Source organism: Chiloscyllium punctatum, chromosome 41 (assembly GCF_047496795.1).
Source record: "Chiloscyllium punctatum isolate Juve2018m chromosome 41, sChiPun1.3, whole genome shotgun sequence".
Lineage (NCBI taxonomy): Eukaryota > Metazoa > Chordata > Chondrichthyes > Orectolobiformes > Hemiscylliidae > Chiloscyllium > Chiloscyllium punctatum.
This window is the reverse complement of record NC_092779.1, coordinates 33,743,803-33,767,268: the sequence shown is the minus strand read 5'-3', so window position 1 is coordinate 33,767,268 and position 23,466 is coordinate 33,743,803. Positions and strand designations below refer to the sequence as shown.

General features: G+C 44.2%; 1 protein-coding gene across 4 annotated transcripts in view; it reads left to right on the top strand.

The window, feature by feature from the left end:
- The first annotated feature begins 2,871 nt into the window (after nt 1-2,871).
- The window catches only part of osbpl10b (oxysterol binding protein-like 10b), a 256,531-nt gene continuing 235,936 nt past the window's right edge, over nt 2,872-23,466 (top strand). For 2 of the 4 annotated variants that reach the window (XR_011955038.1, XM_072560690.1), the window contains exons 1-2: nt 2,872-3,137; nt 3,598-3,947. Coding sequence is in view for 3 of the 4 variants with exons in the window: in XM_072560690.1 (XP_072416791.1) it covers nt 3,628-3,947 (320 nt within the window). In the remaining variant the exon portion in view is untranslated. Of the gene's footprint in view, nt 3,138-3,341; nt 3,948-23,466 lie in introns of those variants that run through there. The other 2 variants (XM_072560692.1, XM_072560691.1) reach the window with 2 other exon arrangements.

Here is a 23,466-nt window from a genome sequence, read left to right as displayed (position 1 = left end):
GGAAAATAAAGAACATGAAAGTATAGGAAGGGTTAAAGCATGAAGACCACTGGCAACCTGTGTTCTGTGGAAGGCAGGATGGGATAACCATAGTGGAACATTCTTACACCAATTAGCAGAGTAAAGTTAAGGCTGAAAGGTCACTATGGCGAGATGAGAAAACACAAGTAATAAAGCAAGTTTCTCTGTTAAGTGTTATTATGACAGGATTGGGACAATAAATATTTGGGACATGACATTAAAATATCTAATTAATAGTTAGTAGAGTCAGCTTGAGACAGCAGACTATTGTAACAGATGGAATAGCTAAATATCTATCATACCAGGTTAGTGTGGGATGGAAAGATCACTGTAGCACATTTAGCAATAAATATCTAACCGTGACATTAGAATAACATTAAGTAGAATGTACAACTAAAGAGATAATGGGAATTAACATCACTGGTTTATTGTGTAGCTAGAGTGAGGTACTTTGATTAATATAGTTGTACATGCTGATAAGTTAACAGAAACATGATAAAAAAAATAAAAATCCATGGACCCTGAGGTTCGTGGGCATTCGAGAATCTGCTTTCTCAATGTTACAGTTTTTTGTTTGCAAATAAAAGACCTACTTCTTGAAGAACTCTCTGCGTCTCCTGGTGGTTCTCTATATTTTCTCCACAACAGAACCTGCTTATTTTGCATGAAATCCCATGTATTTAATTCACCCACAGAATTACGATCTAGCCTCTGGAATTAAGGACAGATATGATGATGTGTCCATTCTGTCAAAAGAAGGACTTCTAATTATAGGGCCCAGAGCAGTAGTTACAAGAACTTACCAGCACTTGAATTTTGGAGGCTGCAGTAACTCTAGAATTCAAGACCTGAGAAAGCTCTTCAGTGTGTCTCTCACTCTTACTTATACTAAGGAGTTCTTAGGGGCTGCAGTCGAGTGTAATATAAGGGACAGAAGGAAGAAGATCTCTCCAAAAATCACACATGGATAGGAAGTAGTTAACAGCAACAGTGTCACGTTTCCAACTTGGAGACAGAGCACCACAAGGTTTAAGGACTATAGGTAAAGTTTGATAAAGACAATGACACAATATTTTCAATGTTAAATTCCACACTCTGAACTTTTCAGCATTCTCTTGTATAGAGCTTTTCAGGTTATCACATCTTGCAACTCCATTCATTCCTTTTTCTAAAGACATTTCACATCCTAAACTGAACAGACATCAGTCACATTCATCCTCAGCCGATTGCCCTCTCATATCCATTCATCACAGCAATTCTTCACAATGTTCATATCCATACGAGTCATCACCAGTGATCACATCTTTCTGTTTTCTCCTTGCAGGGGGAGAGTACACAACTTAGTGAGAGGCAGTGGCCCAGTGCAGAAGTGTCAGTTACTGGCAATACATACCCACCTAGTCCATTTTTCTTATTCGAGATTACAGATGTCAGCAGCAACCTACCATGAAAATCTTACTCTTCTTAGCTAGAAGTGTTCAGACCTGTTGATTCTCTGCAAGTAGATCCTGACCTTGCCTCTTTCCAGCTCCTTAGTCTTCACCCCCTCAATCTTTGTTGTGTATTGCACTTGCTTCTCATCAGATATTACATAAACTGACTGTGTGAAAGCAGCAGAAAAGTGGAAGGTAAAGTGAGTGAAGAGTAAGACAAGTGAAAGAACTTCCAAAAAATTGGAAATCAATTGCCTCGTTGAAAGAAAAGTGCTTTGAACAGCAATCTCTCATGGACATGATGTAATTCCTGCACTTCACTGATTAAAACCTTCCAGTTTGTCAGTTTCACTAGTTAGAGTTTGACATGTTTAAGTTCATTAAAATTTTACACAATGAGAGGCTATTTCATTTGCTGTTAAAAATAACCTAAAGAACTGGATGGGACAAATGCAAAAAGTCCACCTCCAGTTGATGGAGTGCCTAGCGTTAAAGACTGTAATCATAGTATAAGGTTCAGCCATTTGAGACTGGGGTGAGGAGACATTTCTTAACAAAAGAGAGGTTGAGCCTTTGCAATGCTCTATCCCATAAAAGGATGGATGCTTGATTAATGAATATGCTCCAGACAGAGATCTTTAGATTCTAAGGTATCACATGATTCAAGAAAATGAGGATATGGTGGAAAAGTACATTTGGTGGGGACATTCCACCAACACCTTTTTGAATGGGGAAGTAGTCAATTCCTACTTACTTAGGTTCTCAAAATATTCCTAACTTTGATAACCAAATATAATGCTGGAGGCAAAGGTTACATTCAAGCACATTTTTATTCACTTTTAGGATATGGGCATCATGCTAGGCTGACCATCCCCAATCGCTTGAAGAGGGTCACAGTCCACTTTCTTGAACCAAACTTTAATTACCACAAATCGTCGCGATTTGCTCTACTTATCACAATACTGAGTCGAAATTTGTAAATTGAGAAAAGTTGGTTGGTTGGACATAAACCACAATTTTATGGGAACAACAAACTACTTCCTCCAAAAACGTTAAAAAGTTTTGATATGACTTATTTATGGGGTCGCTCATAATGCCGAAGTAGTAAAGCCGTTCACTATTTGGACATTTAAAAAGACATGCAGCTGGCCACTCTTACAAAGCCAGTTTGGGAGGGTAGTTATGATTTGGAGATGCCGGTGTTGGACTGGGGTGTACAAAGTTAAAAAGCACACAACACCAGGTTATAGTCCAACAGGTTTAATTGGAGGCCACAACCACCTGATGAAGGAGCGGCGCTCCGAAAACTACTTTGCTTCCAGTTAATCTTGTTGGACTATAACCTGGCGTTGTGTGATTTCTGAAGTTTGGGAGGGGACTGCGCTGCTCGCGCGTAGACGTCCACATGCACGTGCTCGCGTTACGCAATCGCGCGCGAGCTCCAGCCAAGGGGACGGGAGAGAGAGAGTTAGTGTCTCCAGGAATTCCAGGGTAAAGTACGGAATGGGAAGGGCTTCTGAGGACTGTTACAGAGAGAGGATCACGAGGAAGTCAAGGCCACCCAACACAACACACCCCGGGCACTGTGACAGGGCAGAGGAGAACTGTCCCCTTGCCAGGACTCGCATTACGCGTACTTGAGAGGGAGACCCCTTTCCCGCCCTCCCCATCTGTGACTGATCGGTAAGGGGGGGGGAGTACCAGGCAAGACGTCTCCCGAACGCGTAAGCGCCACCGAAACGGGGCACCACGTCACTGGCAGCGAGAAGTCAGCAGATTTGATGAGGGAGGGACTCGTAGCGACTACCTGACAGAAAGGGGGTGGGGTGGGGTGGGGAGGGGAGTTGTCCCGTCGGCTGACTCACTGACAGAGCGGCGGCGGCGGCAGCAGCGAGTGTTTTCCCTCGATTGCCTGACACCTTCGGACCGTGTAGGGCTCGAGCGCTGGACGTTCGTTATTCGGAATGTTCCATTGAACGCGCGCGACCCACCCCGCCCACCTCTGCCGTGCCCGGTGCCGCGCGCTGCTGCATGTCCTGGCCGCCGCCGCGGTGCAAACTCCGTCCTGTCTGTCCGTCACAGTTCATTTTCGCGTTGTTGTTTATAACCCATCCCCTCCCCCTTTTACCCTTTCTTCTTAAAGGAAAACGACAGCCAGCGTTTGTCGAGGTAAATGTTTAACACTGAGAAAGTGGTTCCTGGCGGCGCTGCTGCTGCTGCAGCTGGTGGCGGTGGCGGCGGCGGTGGTGGTGGTGGTGGGAGAAGGCACTCTGTTTCTCCAGGGGAAAGGGGATCATTGGTGCTGAAAGCAAACACCCAGGACAGGGCGAAGAGCAATTGCAGCAGCCCAACCTCAGCAGCTCCAACCGCGGATTCGATGCGGATTGTCCGTGAGGAGCAGCAGAACCACCACCACCATCATCCGGAAGCTGGCAAGGTTGTGGAGGGTTTACTCAGCAAGTACACCAATCTGATCCAGGGCTGGCAGCACAGGTACGAAACTATGGAGTGTGTACTGTATATACAATTTTGTTTGGGAAATATCTTAGGCGCAAACTGCGCTTCTCGTTAATTGTATGAAATACACCCATAACACTCGATATTTGGCGAACGTGGTATAACTTAGGTTGGGCTGGCAATGTTTCTGCGTGTTGAAATATGAGCTGGAATAGATTGATCTTCACTGAGAGCTAGTCAGGCAAATAATTGATTTCGTGTCTCAATTAGGTATATTTTAATACAACACCAAGCCAGGGTGACCTTTTATGTTAGATAATCATTTTGTATGTTCTCTAATGGGTGCCCTGTGCTGATTAAAACCACTTTCCTGGTTAGTGCAATATAATGAAATGCAAAATTGGAAGCTCAAATCTCGTCAGCTTGTACTCATGAGGCATATTTGAGTAGAAAAACTGTAGTGATTACATAGAGATTATGTACTGTGAATTTTGGAGATCTGAAATCTGTATCAATTTAATATATCAAATAGTTTAATTAGTACGCTTTCAACCTTTTTGTTATGCCTTCTCTGTGATCACTGCACATATTGATGTAGGTTTATTATCTGTTTCATAGCTTTCCAGCAGTACTCCATATATAATGGGGCTGAAGCTTAATTTGAATGACAAGTAACTAGTTTAAAGCTGTGTTTCCAGGCTTTTGAGTACTGATCATAAACCTTCTGAACTTCATTTATGCTTGTCAAACAACTTTATGCTGGCAACTGTACTTTGGTATTTCTCATCGCACAAAAGAATAAGGTATCACGTCAGGTGCCATTCTTGAAGTCTCTTTCAACAGTTGTAGAGTCATACAGTATGGAAACAGGTCCTTTGACCCAACTTGTCCATGCCGACCACAATTATTAAATTAACGAGTCCCATTTGCCTGCATTTGGTCCATATCTCTCTCAACCTTTCCTATCCCTGTATCTGCCCAAATGTCTTGTAAATGTAATTACACCCATCTAGACCATGTCTTCTGGCAGCTTGTTCCATATATGCACCACCCTCTGTGTGGAAAAGCTGCCCTCAGGTCCATCTGGCATCAAGTATTTTTTGTATAAGGCAGATGAAAGTTTTAACTATTGTCTTCTGATTATGGGAGAACACTAAACTCCATTATATAAGCACTGATTTAATTATTGGGATCTATTGCTTCCTAAGGCCACTTACAGATACTCTGATTCTGTGCAATGAGCAGGCTCAGAATATTATTGCACGATCGTGATCTTGTACTAATTTTGGGTGTGAGTGAATAGTCGCTTTTTACTGTACTTTGACAGTGTCCTCCATTTGTAACTGAGAAGATCTTTTTGTTGGATTCTCACTTCAATTTTAGACTATTAGATTATGGTCTATCTTGAGTTTTTTACTTTACTATCTGATGATTTGTAATGTACAACTACTTGCTTTATGAAAGCATGAAATTCATTTTAAGAGAATGGTAATGCCATCAAGGCTTACTGTTTTTGTAACATAAATTGCATTGTAACTTAAATTACTTTACGCTTGCATGTGTTTCAGTTACACTTTATATTTTAAAGGTTTCTAAAACTTCTGATTTATCCTAAATATAGTGATGTTCTAATATGGTAAGGTCCACAACAAGATTTGTTTACAGACTACTTCAGAGTAGCAATGTCTGAAATGAAACTTAGCAAGCAGGAATTGAATGTGTGGAAATCTCTGGCTTTAAAATATCTTGAGACAAATCTGATTAATGCAGTCTATTTTTACTGGAAAAACATTATTACTTGTTAGAAGTGTATGGCGGGTACAAGGTTGCTAGCTAAACAACCAAAATCTTTTCAGAATTTATGTATAGATATGCATATTAATAAATTTTATATAGAATAACTTAATTTTTTTGAAAAAAGTGTTTTTCTCCTTGCTGAGAACATACTAGACGTAAGGATAATATTTAGATGTTATCGTTAAGTTTATTGAAGGGATCACTTTATTTGCACTCTGACACTTTCATAATGTAAAACGATATTCCTAAAAGGAACATAAAATATAATTCGGTTCTACTATTTAATTTTTGGAACATTTATAAAAAATGGAATGTTCCCCTAGTTTGTGGTGTAATTCACTGCTAGGAAGTAAGGAAATGCAGTCTGAAAATCTAGTATTTTTTTATTCCCTTTTGTTTTTATTGCTTTATTTTAGATGTATTTCTTCAATCTGGGAAAAAAAAATTGACTGCCTAGTGTCTGTTATAATCAACCTTCCTTTTGGCGTACTGTTAGAAAATCCAGCACTGTTTGGAATTTGTTCTCTTGCCAAATATTCTAGTCATTTGCTAGGTAACTGGAATGTTCTAGATATTCGGAAACTTTTTTTAATCATTTAGGCTAGGTAACTAATGTTACCATTCAGTATGGGAATAGTTTCATCTTATGTTATTGGCTACATTTGTTTTAGAAAAATCACTTTGTTAAATTATACCTCCACTGTTTAGATCATTTTTGAATTGCTACTAATTTAAGGTTTTGAATTCTTCTTCCATAAGGGAGACCAAGGAAAATCTCTTTGAGTGAATTGTTCAGATTGACATTATGCCTTAATGAGACTTGCAAGTGAATGTTGAAGTAATACAGCATTAGGCTGAGGGTACATCACTTCCATGTTTGATCTTTCTGCACTTACGCAGAACTTCACAAAGGCAATTTTCTAATTGTTACAGGTTAGTGATAGAGAATGGGAATTCTGTCTTGCTTTTCATCCATAGGCTTGACACGGTGGCACAGTGATTAGCACTGCTGCCTCACAGCGCCAGAGACCCGGGTTCAATTCCCACCTCAGGCAACTGTCTGTGTGGAGTTTGCACATTCTCCCCATATCTGCATGTGTTTCCTCCGGGTGCTCTGGTTTCCTCCCACAGTCCAAAAATATGCAGGTTCGGTGAATTGGTCATACTAAATTGCCCAGGAGAAAGTGAGGACTGCAGATGCTGGAGATCAGAGCTGAAAAATGTGTTGCTGGAAAAGCGCAGCAGGTCAGGCAGCATCCAAGGAGCAGGAGAATCGACGTTTCGGGCATAAGCCCTTCTTCAGGAATGAAGAGGGTGTGCCAAGCAGGCTAAGATAAAAGGTAGGGAGGAGGGACTTGGGGGAGGGGCGTTGGGAACGCGCGATAGGTGAAAGGAGGTTAAGGTGAGGGTGATAGGCCGGAAAGGGAGTGGGGGCGGAGAGGTCAGGAAGAAGATTGCAGGTCAAGAAGGCGGTGCTGAGTCAGAGGGTTGGGACTGAGATAAGGTGGGGGGATGGGAAATGAGGAAGCTGGAGAAATCTGCATTCATCCCTTGTGGTTGGAGGGTTCCTAAGCGGAAGATGAGGTGCTCTTCCTCCAGGTGTCGTGTTGCCATGGTCTGGCGATGGAGGAGGCCAAGCACCTGCATGTCCGAGTGGGAGCTTAGATTAGATTAGATTACTTACAGTGTGGAAACAGGCCCTTCGGCCCAACAAGTCCACACCGCACCCGCCGAAGCGCAACCCACCCATACCCCTATATCTACATCTACACCTTACAAACACTACGGGCAATTTAGCATGGCCAATTCACCTGACCTGCACATCTTTGGAGTGTAGGAGGAAACCGGAGCACCCGGAGGAAACCCACGCAGACACGGGGAGAACGTGCAAACGCCACACAGAGTCGCATGAGGCGGGAATTGAACCCGGATCTCTGGTGCTGTGAGGCAGCAGTGCTAACCACTGTGCCACCGTACCGCCGGGAGGGGGAGTTAAAGTGTTCAGCCACGGAGCAGTTGGGTTGGTTGGTGCGGGTGTCCCAGAGGTGTTCTCTGAAACGTTCCGCAAGTAGGCAGCCTGTCTCCCCAATGTAGAGGAGGCCACATCGGGTGCAGCAGATGCAGTAAATGATGTGTGTGGAGGTGCAAGTGAATTTGTGACTGATACGGAAGGATCCCTTGGGGCCTTGGAGGGAAGTGAGGGGGGAGGTGTGGACGCAGGTTTTGCATTTCTTGCGGTTGCAGAGGGAGGTGCCAGGAGTGGAGGTTGGGTTGGTGGGGGGTGTGGACCTGACGAGGGAGTCGCGGAGGGAGTGGTCTTTCCGGACCGCTAATAGGGGAGGGAAATATATCCTTCGTGGTGGGGTCTGTTTGGAGGTGGCAGAAATGACGAAGGATGGTACGATGTATCTGGAGGTTGGTGGGGTGGTAGGTGAGGACCAGTGGGGTTCTGTCCTGGTGGCGATTGGAGGGGCGGGACGTGGAGGAGATGCGGTGGAGAGCATCGTCAACCACGTCTGAGGGGAAGTAGCAGTCTTTGAAGAAGGAGGCCATCTGGGTTGTTCGGCACTGGAATTGGTCCTCCTGCGAGCAGATGCGGCGGAGGTGAAGGAATTGGTAATATGGGGGGTTTTTACACCTCCTCCGACCCTACCCCCTGTAATCTAGGTAGCTATGGGAGTCGGTCGGTTTATAGTAAATGTCCGTGTTGAGTCGGTCGCCCGAGATAGAAATGGAGAGGTTTAGGAAGGGGAGGGAGGAGTCTGAGACGGTCCAGGTAAATTTGAGGTCGGGGTGGAAGGTGCCAGTAGTGTTAGGTAATGGGGTAAATGTCGGGGGATGGATCTAGGTGGGTTGTTCTTCAGAGGGTCGGTGTGGACTTATTGGGCCGAGGGCCTGTTTCCACACTAAGTAATCAAGTAATCAAAATCATAATACCTCAACTATTGTATCACTTGAACTTGACCAACTGAACACATCAATGGCTCTTTGAAAGGTTTCTGATTAGGTCAGGTTTTTTGAGGAACAGTCACAGTCCTTCAATGTTTTTTTGCAAAATGAATTCTCTGTAAGTTGACATACTCCCATTAGTCCCATGTTTAGTGTTAGAGGACCAAGGGAAAATTAATCAATTCAATCAAAACTATGCATAACTATATATATCTTTAATGACCTTAGGATATACAAAATCATTTGAAAGTCAGTGATGTGATTTTGGAACAAGGTCTGTGCCGTTAGGTAGGGTAAACCCGCAACTAATGTGTGCAGTAAAATCCCTCATATGACAAATAAGAAATGGAATGTTGGTTGAGGGATAAATAGAGGTCATGGCATACTTGTTGAAATAGCACCTGAGATTTGTCACATGCATCTGAAAGAAAATGGTCCTGCACTACTACATGGTCAGTTTAAATTGTGCCCAAGTTGTGTAATGGGGCATTAATCAACTTGCAAACTTAATCTTTAGAAAATAGTACAACTGACGTAAATATATAAACATTCTATTGCATTAACAAATATCATATGGAACAGCATACTGCAAGTTTTAATAGTAAAAGTCAAGTGAAATCAACTGAAAATCTTGTATACCCTGTCCGTGAATTCATATGTGAATTTGTTTTAAAGAAAACCGCTAGATCAGCAAATTGAGCAATTTCAGCTTCTATTAGCAGAAATATTATGTTAGCCACTTCTCATTTGCAGTGAGTTGGGAATTCAGATATTGCTAATTGTTCTGACCTCTGCGCCAGGAGGTCTGGGTTGAAGACTCACCTACTCCAGATGTGGATAATAACATCGCTGAACAGGTTGATTAGAAAAGTAGGTTGAATTTAAAAAAAAAGCCAAGTTGGGCTTTTATGGTGTAGTGGTATTGACCCTATCTCTGAGCTAGGATGCATGCGTTTGGGTCCCACCTGCTCCAGAGGTTTGTCACAATATATCTAAACAGATTGTTTTCAAAATGTCACTGTCATGTTGGGGCTTTTGTGGTGCAGTGGTAGTCCTTACATCATGATCCAGAGGCCCAGGTTGCGGTCCCATCTGCTCCAGAGGTCAGAGTCCTACAGCATAGAGATGGCATCTTTGACCCATGTTGATTAAAAAAAAATCTATAAACTTGTTTTCTTTCCTATTTCATTTACAAGTATGATGATGTCAGATTGTAACACATGCTTCTATTATGGGCACGAAGGACCACCCACTTAAGAGTTTTTATTGGTCCTGCAGGAAACTCAACAGTTTGTCAGTTTTCATTCCTCATTTCTCTTGAGTTGAACTTCAGTACCATAAGTGAATACGTTTAAATCATCAGATGTTCAGTTCCGAAAAGAACTGTGTTGATGAGTTGCACATAGATGATATCATGCACCTTTTTGCTTCTACTGTTTTAATTAATGTGCATTGCTATTATTAACAGACAAGATGTGTGCACAACATCAAGCTACTTTTCTGATTTCATGATTTGGAGATGCTAGTATTGGACTGGGGTGTACAAAGTTTAAAAATCACACAACACCAGGTTATAGTCCAACAGGTTTAATTGGAAGCACACTAGCTTTCGGAGCGACGCTCCTTCATCAGGTGATTGTGGAGGGCTCGATCGGAACACAGAATTTATAGCAAAACTTTGCAGTGTGATGTAACTGAAATTATACATTGAAAAATTGATTGTCTGTTAAGCCTTTCATCTGTTAGAATACAGTGATAGTTTCACTCATGTGTAAATCACAGAACCCTTTTGTTTTTGGAAAAGTTGCATTCTCGGGTTAGCTGTTAACAATGGTGATAGCTGGACAAATGTTGAAGGTGTTAGCCCCCTGTGTTCTCTGTGACCTGATGTTTAGATTGATTCTAATGAAAAAAGTGAGATAACAGTTTTACATAAATTCATGCAGTTTTTGAGCTCAGATTTCTACATGAATGTATGCAGTTTTTGAGCAAAGTGCAATGTAACTCTGCAAGTACAAATTTACCACACAAAATATGTGTGCATGTGGGTCTTTGTCTGTCTGTCTGTGTGTGTGTCTGTCTCTGTCTGGGGTGGGGGTTGTGTGTGTGTGTAGTGTCTTAAGTCTGTGAGGGGGTGCATGTGTGGGAGTGTGTGTGTGGATGTCTGTGTGCGCGTCTGTGTGTACGTGTGTGTGTTTGTGTGTGTGTGTAGTGCAATGGTGATCACCTGTAATGTGACATGAACCCAAGGTCCCGGTTGAGGCCCTCCCTATGGGTACCGAACTTAGCTATCAGCCTCTGCTCGGCCACTTTCCTCTGCTGCCTGTCCCGAAGTCCACCTTGGAGGATGGTCACCCAAAGGTCTGAGGCTGAATGTCTTGGACCACTGAAGTGTTCCCCAACTGGGAGGGAACCCTCCTGTCTGTTGATTGTTGTATGGTGCCCATTCATCCGTTGTCGTAGCCGTTGCTGGGTTCCCCCAATGTACCATGCCTCCGGGTATCCTTGCCTGCAACGTATAAGATAGACAACGTTGGCTGAGTCACATGAGTACCTGCCATGTACAAGGTGGGAGGTGTTCCCACGCGTAATAGTGGTATCTATGTCCACAATCTGGCACATCTTGCAGCGTCCACCGTGACAGGGTTGTATGGAGTTGTCCTGAGAGCCGGGCAGTTTGCTACGAACAGTGATCTGTTTGAGGTTTGGCGATTGTTTAAAGCAAGTAGTGGAGGTGTGGGGAAGGTCTTGGTGAGGTGCTCCTCCTCATTGATAATGTGTTGCAGGTCACGAAGAACGTGGCATAATTTTTCAGTCCCTGCGAAGTACTGAACAATGAAGGGTACCCTGTCAGTTGCAGCTCGTGTCTGTCTCCTGAGGAGGTCATTACGGTTCCTTGCTGTGGCATGTCGAAACTGGCGATCGATGAGTTGAGCATCGTACCCCGTTCTTGTGAGGGCATACTTGAGTACTTCCAGATGTCCGTCACGTTCCTCCTCATCTGAGCATATCCGGTGTATACGTAGGGCTTGTCTGTAGGGAATGGCTGTTTTAATATGTTTTGGGTGGAAGCTGGAGCAGTGTAGCATTGTGAGGTTGTCTGTGGGTTTGCGGTAGAGTGTGGTGCTGAGGTGTCCGCCCTTGATGGAGACGCACATGTCCAAGAATGAGGCAGACAGTCGAGAGTAGTCCATGGTGAGTTTGATGGTGGGATGAAACTTGTTGATGTCACTGTGTAGTTTTATCAGTGACTCCTCGCCATGGGTCCAGAAGAAGAAAATGTCATCAATGTACCTGACGTACAATGTTGGTTGGAGATCCTGCATAGAGAAGAAATCTTTTCGAACACACGGAGCAGCCATGGGGACCAAATTTGCACCCCAATATGCCAACATTTTTATGCACAGGTTCGAACAAGATTTCTTCTCTATGCAGGTTTCTTCTCTATAGCTAAGTTAAGACAGGATTTGAGGAGCATACGTTGGGAGCATAGGCTGTCAGGGAAGGATGTGGTGGAAATGTGGGACTTTTTCAAGGAGCAGATACGACGTGTCCTTGATATGTATGTACCGATCAGGCAGGAAAGAAATGGTCGTGTGAGGGAGCCTTGGTTGACGAGGGAGGTTGAATGTCTAGTAAAGAGGAAGAAGGAGGCTTACATAAGGTTGAGGAAACAAGGTTCAGACAGAGCAGTGGAGGGATACAGGATAGCCAGAAGGGACCTGAAGAAAGGGATTAGGAGAGCTAAGAGAGGGCATGAAAAATCCCTGGCGGATAGGATCAAGGATAACCCCAAGGCATTCTATGCGTATGTGAGAAACCTGAGAATGACGAGAACGAGGGTAGGTCCGATCAAGGACAGTGGTGGGAGACTGTGTATTGAGTCGGAAGAGATAGGAGAGGTCTTGAACAAGTACTTCTCTTCAGTATTTACGAACGAGAGGGACTGTATTGTTGAAGAGGAGAGTGTGAAACGGACTGATAAGCTAGAAGAGATATCTGTTAGGAAGGAAGATGTGTTGGACATTTTGAACAACTTGAGGATAGACAAGTCCCCCGGGCCTGACGGGATATATCCTAGGATTATGTGGGAAGCAAGAGAGGAAATTGCAGTACCGTTGGCAATGATCTTCTCGTCTTCACTGGCAACGGGGGTGGTACCAGGGGACTGGAGAGTAGCGAATGTTGTGCCCCTGTTCAAAAAAGGGAATAGGGATAACCCCGGGAATTACAGGCCAGTTAGTCTTACTTCTGTGGTAGGCAAAGTAATGGAAAGGGTACTGAGGGATAGGATTTACGAGTATCTGGAACGGCACTGCTTGATTAGGGACAGCCAGCACGGATTTGTGAAGGGTAGGTCTTGCCTTACAAGTCTTATTGAATTCTTCGAGGAGGTGACCAAGCATGTGGATGAGGGTAGAGCAGTGGATGTAGTGTACATGGATTTTAGTAAGGCATTTGATAAGGTTCCCCATGGTAGGCTTATGCGGAAAGTCAGGAGGCATGGGATAGAGGGAAATTTGGCCAATTGGATAGAAAACTGGCTAACCGGTCGAAGTCAGAGAGTGGTGGTAGATGGTAAATATTCAGCATGGAGTCCAGTTACAAGTGGAGTTCCGCAGGGATCAGTTCTGGGCCCTCTGCTGTTTGTAATTTTTATTAATGACTTAGATGAGGGAGTCGAAGGGTGGGTCAGTAAATTTGCAGATGATACAAAGATAGGTGGAGTTGTGGACAGTGAGGAGGGCTGTTGTCGGCTGCAGAGGGACTTAGATATGATGCAGAGCTGGGCTGAGGAGTGGCAGATGGAGTTCAACCCTGCCAAGTGTGAAGTTGTCCATTTTGGAAGAACAAATAAGAATGCGGAATACAGGGTTAATGGTAGGGTTCTTGGTCAGGTGGAGGAACAGAGGGATCTTGGGGTCTATGTACATAGATCTTTGAAGGTTGCCACTCAGGTGGATAGAGTTTGTAAGAAGGCCTATGGAGTATTATCGTTCATTAGCAGAGGGATTGAATTCAAGAGTCGTGAGGTGATGTTGCAGCTGTACAGGACTTTGGTTAGGCCACATTTGGAGTACTGTGTGCAGTTCTGGTCGCCTCACTTTAGGAAAGATGTGGAAGCTTTGGAGAGGGTGCAGAGAAGATTTACCAGGATGTTGCCTGGAATGGAGAGTAGGTCATACGAGGATAGGTTGAGAGTTCTCGGCCTTTTCTCGTTGGAACGGCGAAGGATGAGGGGTGACTTGATAGAGGTTTATAAGATGATCAGAGGAATAGATAGAGTAGACAGTCAGAAACTTTTTCCCCGGGTACAACAGAGTGTTACAAGGGGACATAAATTTAAGGTGAAGGGTGGAAGGTATAGGGGAGATGTCAGGGGTGGGTTCTTCACCCAGAGAGTGGTGGGGGCATGGAATGCGCTGCCCGTGGGAGTGGTAGAGTCAGATTCATTGGCGACCTTTAAGCGGCATTTGGATAGGTACATGGATGGGTGCTTAATCTAGGATAGAAGTTCGGCACAACATCGTGGGCCGAAGGGCCTGTTCTGTGCTGTATTGTTCTATGTTCTATGTTCTAAGTTCGGTACCCATAGGGAGGGCCTCAACCGGGACCTTGGGTTCATATCATACTACAGGTGACCACCATTGCACTACACACACGCACGCGGACACGCACGCACGCGGACACACTCACAACCCCCACCCCAGACAGACAGACAAAGACCCACATGCACACATATATTTTGTGCGTTGAATTTGTACTTGCAGAGTTACATTGCACTTTGCTCAAAAACTGCATACATTCATGTAGAAATCTGAGCTCAAAAACTGCATGACTTTATGTAAAACTCTGATTCTAATCTTAAAAAGTGAGATAACAATCTAAACATCAGGTCATAGACAGAGAACACAGGGGGATAACACCTTCAACATATTGTCCAGCTATCACCAATGTTAACAGCTAACCCGAGAATGCAACTTTTCCAAAAAAAAGGGTTCTGTGATTTACACATGAAAGAAGTGAAACTATCACTGTATTCTAACAGATGAAAGGCTTAACAGACAATCAATTTTTCAATGTATAATTTCAGTTACATCACACTGCAAAGTTTTGCTATAAATTCTGTGTTCCGATCGAGCCCTCCACAATCACCTGATGAAGGAGCGTCGCTCCGAAAGCTAGTGTGCTTCCAATTAAACCTGTTGGACTATAACCTGGTGTTGTGTGATTTTTAGCTTTCTGATTTCAAATTATCTTCTCAGCTGCAGAACTGTTAGGCCAGATGGAAAATTAAGTAAGGATAAGTGGGTGAGGTGGAAAGAATTTAAAGTTGCTCAAAGTCCTTGCAGTAGAGAAAAATGGGCAATTTTTTTTGTTAAAAATTAAGTTTCCTGTTATTTGTTTCCTTAGATTGCATAGCATGCACAATACCACTCTAGAACTGCCATTGTGAGGTGTAGAAAATGGGATAGAGATTAATTGTCAGTTCCCCACACTACTTCTGAGCAGATGGCTGAATCATGTATTTATTGTGTCCTGCACTTCATAGCCCATAACAAAATTGTCGTCTTTTAAATGTTATTTCTCACAGCACCCCTTCCTCATTCCTACAGGCCCACAGTGAAAAAGAGGAACGACTGGATAGTAAAGGTAAGAGATAAGAATCAAGTGTACAGGGTTGAAGGAACAGTTAGGACACTGGATGAAGGGTATCGAGAGAGAAATGAAGCGGTATAAACAAGATTCTGAGATGGCTTAATGAGATTAGAGACTGGGAAGGCATGAGATTTGAGAAATGTAAAAGAGAATTCGAGGCACAGGAGAATAAAAGATATTTAGCTGAGTTGGAGCAGGAGAGGAAACTGGGGACTGAAATCATCAACTGGTTACTCCAGAGGAGGTTATTTAGCCCATCAAATCCATGCCAGCTTTGAGCAATTCAGCCAGTTCAAGTAAGTTGAGTACTTTCCCATAACTTGGGAAGCACCTCACTTAAAAGGCCACCACGGATGTGATTTAACCCTGAATCTGTTACACGAACTCAGTTTTTGACAGTCTGTAGCTTGTTTGACAATTGTCCTGAACAAAGGACAGATTGAATTGAATTACTTTTATCGTTCTCCAGTGCTTAACAGTTGATTTTTAAAAAAGATCACTTTCCCTTTCTTAAAAACTTGCAGTGGTGTGCTTCCCGAAACTTTGCTTGTGAAATCTAATTTAAAGTTCTATGGCAAAGTTAGGTTTAAAACTAATTAGGGTTTATTTGTGCATTCAAAACTGGGGTAGTGGGAGAGACTTGTATCTAATTAACTAATTTTACACACACAAAACAGCAAAATTGATACCTATTTTTAGCCCACTATGTTCAAATAATGTTTGGGTAAATGTAGCCTAGGCCAAGCTTCAGAATACTGCATTAGGCACCCACAGCCTGTGTTTGACATTTCTGTTTGGGACATGTCTTCACTTAGCTTCACCACCTAACTTGGGTCATGATGTGGAGGTGCTGGTGTTGGACTGGGGTGTACAAAGTCAGAACTCATGACACCAAGTTATAGTCTAACAGCTTTATTTGAAATCACGAGCTTTCAGATGCTTCACCTGATTAAGGAGCAATGGTCCAAAGCTTATGATTTCAAATAAACCTGTTAGACTATAACCTGGTGTCATGTGACTTCTAACTTGGTTCAAGCATGGAGCGTTGGCAAGTATTAGATTATGTGCCACAGTTCCATAATACCGCACAGTACGTTTAATAAAACAAACTGCACAAATTCATTGAAAAGTTCTTAGTGATATAATTAAAATATTGGAATTAAACAAATCCATGATAATTGAACTGATTGAATACACTTAAGGCAATGAATAATGAATTGTGTCAACCACCTCCATCTGTGGTTTAAGAAAACATGTCAGAACTTTTATTGTTCTAATGATGTGACCAGTCATCTGTAGTACAGAATATGAACAGGATTTGCTGTTATGACATTGCAACTTGCCAAGGTTGAATCAATGACAAGTAAATTACACAACGTTTTCCACACGCAGGCATTCTGGCAAAATGTGTCATAAGATGGATTTTCATCCATAAATTATTAAATGACAGCTCAAAGTTTCAGCTGTGCAATGGAAAGCAGCTGCTCACTGAAGCCCCAAGACATGATTTGGGCAATTCCCTGTGGAAATGAAAAATGGAGCACACCTTGAAGCTGGCTCTAGAAATATTGGCAGAGTCTTGGGAACTGCCACCTGTTTGTCCAGTTAGGGAACAGTGCATCAGATGAGCAAATAAATAATCATTTATTGAATTAGTGCAACATTAAAGTCTGATAAGTTACTTGCTCTGGCTGTTTAAGATGCTAAATGGTATGGTGCTTAATCAAACGACTTGCTGTTTATCTTTAATCATATATAAAAATGCAAGAAGGATTTACTCCACATGTAATACTGTAAATGGTTCTTAAACCAATAGCTTGCATTTCATAAGTCTAATGGCCATCTTAAAGAATGTAAGTTAGCAAATGACTACTATCCGATGGACAATTTACTTGGATTCACTAAACCGTTGGTTCCCAGAATATTACACCCAGTCAGGTAGCTGTATTGGAAATCAAACTGAGATCATCTGATCATTTACACAATTTCCAATCTCAAACTTGTTATCAACAGAGCTATAAGAACTCTAAAGAGGCACCTCAAGGGTATTTGATTGTTAAACTCAAACAATGTTGTTGTTCTAATTTAATTTGCATCACTGAGGCCACAGAATATGCTTCAGGCATTTTTCCTTCATATAAACCAATTTGTTGGATAAAGTCTAAAACAACAACAACAATGATTCTGTAACATGGATGTAGGTTTGCTCGCTGAGCTGGAGGACGGTTCGTTTTCAGACGTTTCATCAGCATACTAGGTAACTTTATCAGTGAGCCTCTAGACGAAGCACTGGTGATATCACCTGCTTTGTGTTTGGGTTTCCTTGGGTTGGTGATGTCATTTCCTGTTCTTTTTCGCAGGAGGTAGTAAATGGGATCCAAGTCAAGTGAATGTTGATTAGACTTTCGGATGGAATGCTATGCATCTAGGAATTTTTGCACATGGCTCTGTTTGGCTTGTCCTCGGATGGATGTGTTGTCCCAGTTGAAGTGGTACCCTTCCTCATCTGTATGTTAGGATACTAGTGAGAGTGGGTCATGTCTTTTTGTGGCTATTTGATATTCATGTATGCTGGTGGCTAGTTTTCTGCCTGTTTGTCCAATGTAGTATTTGTTACAGTTTTTGCAAGGTATTTTGTAAATGACATTAGTTTTGCTTTTCTGTATAGAGTTTTCCAATTTCTTTAGATGCTGTTTTAGTGTGTTGCTGGGTTTCTGGGCTACCATCATCCCAAGAGGTCTGAGTAGTCTGGCAGTCATTTCTGAGATGTCTTTGATGCCGGGGAGCATGACTAGGGTTTCTGGACGTGTTTTGACTGCTTATTTGGGTTTGTTGCTGAGAAATCGGCGGACTGTGGTCATCAAGGTAGCCCACAAACCCACCAACACACTAAAACAGCAGCTAATGAATTTGAAAGACCCCATACAGACAACAGACAAAACTAATGTCATTTACAAAATACCGTGCAAGAACTGTAACAAACACTACATTAGACAAACCGAAAACTAGCCACCAGGGTACATGAACATCAACTAGCCACAAAATAGACATGAAAATGTGTTGCTGGAAAAGCGCAGCAGGTCAGGCAGCATCCAAGGAGCAGGAGAATCGACGTTTCGGGCATGAGCCCTTCAGGAATGAAGAAGGACTCATGCCCGAAACGTCGATTCTCCTGTTCCTTGGATGCTGCCTGACCTGCGCTTTTCCAGCAACACATTTTTAGCGCTGATCTCCAGCATCTGCAGTCCTCACTTTCTCCACAAAATAGACATGACCCACTCTCACTAGTATTTTTACATACCGATGAGGAAGGACGCCACTTCAATTGGGCCAATACATCAATCCTAGGACAAGCCAAAGAGAGGCACATGCGAGAATTCCTAGAAGCATGGCATTCCCACCGGAAGTCTGTGAACAAATACATTGACTTGGATCCCATTTACCACCCCTGAGATAAAGAACAGGAGATGACATCACCAACTCAAGGAAACTTAAATATATAAATAAAAAGCAGGCCATACGACCAGTGCTTCATTCAGAGGCTCACTGATTTTACCTAGTATGGTGATGCAATGTCTGAAAATGAACCTTCCAGCTCAGCGAGCAAACTGACATCCAGAGCCTCAACCTGAGCTACAAATCTTCTCAAAATGCGCTAATTCTGTAACATGGCTGAATTGAACAAAACTTTATAGAAGATGATGATGAAGTAGTGGAGTTAAATACTCTGACGAAAGTGGTAAGTTACCCACGTTAAAATGAGACTTCACTTTGAGGTTTTCTCTCTTTGATTAGTAGATATATGGACAAAACAACCATAAAATAGTTCAACAAAATTTCATAAATATCTAATTTGGAATGGAATTAAAAGTAAAGGATTGGGGTGGGGAGAAAAAGTTGCTAATGGTTAGTGAATCATGAAAATTTATTTTCAGAACACTAATTGCTGGGGCAAAGATCAATGGTGAACATTGTATTCCATTGTATAAGGTTAGAATGTCCAAATTGCAATTTCTTTATGTTTTTAGATTTGTTCTTTCATGAAAAAAGTATTGAAACTTGGTGACTTAGTCAGTGTTGGTGATCGCATTTTAATTCATCTTGAAAAGTACTCAAGAAACTGAATCATCAAATTGATTAAAAATTAAAATTCTATAAGCTTGCTTAATAATAGTCCAAAAATCTCAAGTGTAGGTAATTGATATAGATTAGATTAGATTAGATTACTTACAGTGTGGAAACAGGCCCTTCGGCCCAACAAGTCCACACCGCCCCGCCGAAGCGTAACCCACCCATACCCCTACATCTACATCTACCCCTTACCTAACACTACAGGCAATTTAGCATGGCCAATTCACCTGACCTGCACATCTTTGGAGTGTGGGAGGAAACCGGAGCACCCGGAGGAAACCCACGCAGACACGGGGAGAACGTGCAAACTCCACACAGTCAGTCGCCTGAGGCGGGAATTGAACCCGGATCTCCGGCGCTGTGAGGCTGTTAATCATTAGTCCAAACCTGAATGTTGTCCATATCTTTTTGTATGAGAGTTGTTGGACTGACCCTTATTTAATCTTGACTTTTGATTTTCCATCAACCTAGCCCAAAAGTGGTTGTTTTCATGGGAAGTTCAAACTTGTAAGCTTGAAAACTCTGCAGAAAGGCCCACTTGGTCCATGCCTCTTAACCATCCTGATAATGATCACTGAGCAGGAACCATAGGACGTCCAAAGTGCATGTCTGCTTTCATCCATCATTAATCAGTAACTGAGAATTTTCTTGGTTTACTTACCAGGAAGCATCAAGACTGTTTTGACAAAGGTAAAAACAATGACTGCCGATGCTGAAAACCAAGTACTGGATTAGTGGTGCTGGAAGAGCACAGCAGTTCAGGCAGCATCCAACGAGCAGCGAAATCAACGTTTTGGGCAAAAGCCCTTCATCAGGAATAAAGGCAGTGAGCCTGAAGCATGGAGAGAGAAGCTAGAGGAGGGTGGGGGTGGGGAGAGAGTAGCATAGAGTACAATGGGTGAGTGGGGGAGGAGATGAAGGTGATAGGTCAGGGAGGAAAGGGTGGAGTGGATAGGTGGAAAAGATGATAGGCAGGTCGGACAAGTCAAGGAGATAGTAACTGAGCTGGAAGTTTGAAACTAGGATGAGATGGGGGGGGAAGGGGAAATGAGGAAGCTGTTGAAGTCCACATTGATGCCCTGGGGTTGAAGTGTTCCGAGGCGGAAGATGAGGCGTTCTTCCTCCAGGCGTATGGTGGTGAGGGAGCGGCGGTGAAGGAGGCCGAGGACCTCCATGTCCTCGGCAGAGTGGGAGGGGGAGTTGAAATGTTGGGCCACGGGGCGGTTTGGTTGATTGGTGCGGGTGTCTCGGAGATGTTCCCTAAAGCACTCTGCTAGGAGGCGCCCAGTCTCCCCAATGTAGAGGAGACCACATCGGGAGCAACGGATACAATAAATGATATTGGTGGATGTGCAGGTGAAACTTTGGATGTGGAAGGCTCCTTTAGGGCCTTGGATAGAGGTGAGGGAGGAGGTGTGGGCACAGGTTTTACAGTTCCTGCGGTGGCAGGGGAAAGTGCTAGAATGGGAGGGTGGGTTGTAGGGGGGTGTGGACCTGACCAGGTAGTCACGGAGGGAACGGTCTTTGCGGAAGGCGGAAAGGGGTGGGGAGGGAAATATATCCCTGGTAGTGGGGTCTTTTTGGAGGTGGCGGAAATGTCGGTGGATGATTTGCTTGATGCGAAGGTTTGTAGGGTAGAAGGTGAGCACCAGGGGCGTTCTGTCCTTGTTACGGTTGGAGGGGTGGGGTCTGAGGGTCATCATCTCCCAGGACACCTCTTCCTACTGCTTCCTTGACCATGACCCCACCCCCCATCACCAAACCATCATCTCCCAGACCATACAGAACCTCATCACCTCAGGAGATCTCTCACCCACAGCTTCCAACCTCATAGTCCGGGAACCCCGCACTGCCTGGTTCTACCTCCTTCCCAAGATCCACAAGCCTGACCACCCTGGCCGACCTATTGTCTCAGCATGCTCCTGCCCCACTGAACTCATCTCTACCTACCTTGACACTGTCCTATCCCCCCTAGTCCAGGAACTCCCCACATACGTTCGAGACACCACCCACGCCCTCCACCTCCTCCAAGACTTCCGTTTCCCCGGCCCCCGACGCCTTATCTTCACCATGGATATCCAATCCCTCTACACCTCCATTCGCCATGACCAGGGCCTCCAAGCCCTCCGTTTTTTCCTCTCCAGACGTCCCCAACAGTACCCTTCCACTGACACTCTCATTCGTTTGGCTGAACTGGTCCTCACCCTTCACAATTTCTCCTTTGAATCCTCCCACTTCCTCCAGACCAAAGGCGTAGCCATGGGCACACGTATGGGCCCCAGCTATGCCTGTCTCTTTGTTGGCTATGTAGAACAGTTGATCTTCCGTAATTACACCGGCACCACTCCCCACCTCTTCCTCCGCTACATTGATGACTGCATTGGTGCCACCTCGTGCTCCCGCGAGGAGGTTGAGCAATTCATCAACTTCACCAACACTTTCCACCCTGACCTGAAATTTACCTGGACTATCTCTGACACCTCGCTCCCCTTCCTGGACCTCTCCATCTCCATTAGTGACAACCGACTTGACACTGACATTTTTTACAAACCCACTGACTCCCATAGCTACCTGGATTACACCTCTTCCCACCCTATCTCTTGCAAAAATGCCATCCCATATTGCCAATTTCTCCACCTCTGCCGTATCTGCTCCCAGGAGGACCAGTTCCACCATAGGACACACCAGATGGCCTCCTTCTTTAGAGACCGCAATTTCCCTTCCCACGTGGTTAAAGATGCCCTCCAATGCATCTCGTCCACATCCCGCACCTCCGCCCTCAGACCCCACCCCTCCAACCGTAACAAGGACAGAACGTCCCTGGTGCTCACCTTCCACCCTACAAACCTTCGCATCAAGCAAATCATCCACCGACATTTCCGCCACCTCCAAAAAGACCCCACCACCAGGGATATATTTCCCTCCCCACCCCTTTCCACCTTCCGCAAAGACCGTTCCCTCCGTGACTACCTGGTCAGGTCCACACCCCCCTACAACCCACCCTCCCATTCTAGCACTTTCCCCTGCCACCGCAGGAACTGTAAAACCTGTGCCCACACCTCCTCCCTCACCTCTATCCAAGGCCCTAAAGGAGCCTTCCCTATCCATCAAAGTTTCACCTGCACATCCACCAGTATCATTTATTGTATCCGTTACTCCCGATGTGGTCTCCTCTACATTGGGGAGACTGGGCGCCTCCTTGCAGAGCGCTTTAGGGAACATCTCCGAGACACCCGCACCAATCAACCAAACCGCCCCGTGGCCCAACATTTCAACTCCCCCTCCCACTCTGCCGAGGACGTGGAGGTCCTGGGCCTCCTTCACCGCCGCTCCCTCACCACCATACGCCTGGAGGAAGAACGCCTCATCTTCCGCCTCGGAACACTTCAACCCCAGGGCATCAATGTGGACTTCAACAGCTTCCTCATTTCCCCTTCCCCCCCATCTCATCCTAGTTTCAAACGTCCAGCTCAGTTACTGTCTCCTGACTTGTCCGACCTGCCTATCTTTTCCACCTATCCACTCCACCCTCTCCTCCTTGACGTATCACCCTCATCTCCTCCCCCACTCACCCATTGTACTCTATGCTACTCTCTCCCCACCCGCACCCTCCTCTAGCTTATCTCTCCATGCTTCAGGCTCACTGCCTTTATTCCTGATGAAGGGCTTTTGCCCGAAACGTTGATTTAGCTGCTCGTTGGATGCTGCCTGAACTGCTGTGCTCTTCCAGCACCACTAATCCAGTACTGTTTTGACAAAGTCAGGAGCTACTAAACCGCAAACCCAAAGTATAATTTGAAGTGGAATCACCAACAAGCTTTGAGGAAAAGAAAGCAGGTCTTCGGACAAATTTTTATTTTATGCTAGGTTTGACTCTAACCAGTGGACATTTCCCCTGATTCTTATTAGCTTCAGTTCTGCTGAGTATCCTTGATGCTCAGGGTAATAAGTTGCTCCTCATCTCTGGAATTTATCTATCTTGTTCATATTAGGATTAAGGTTATAATGAGGTCTAATG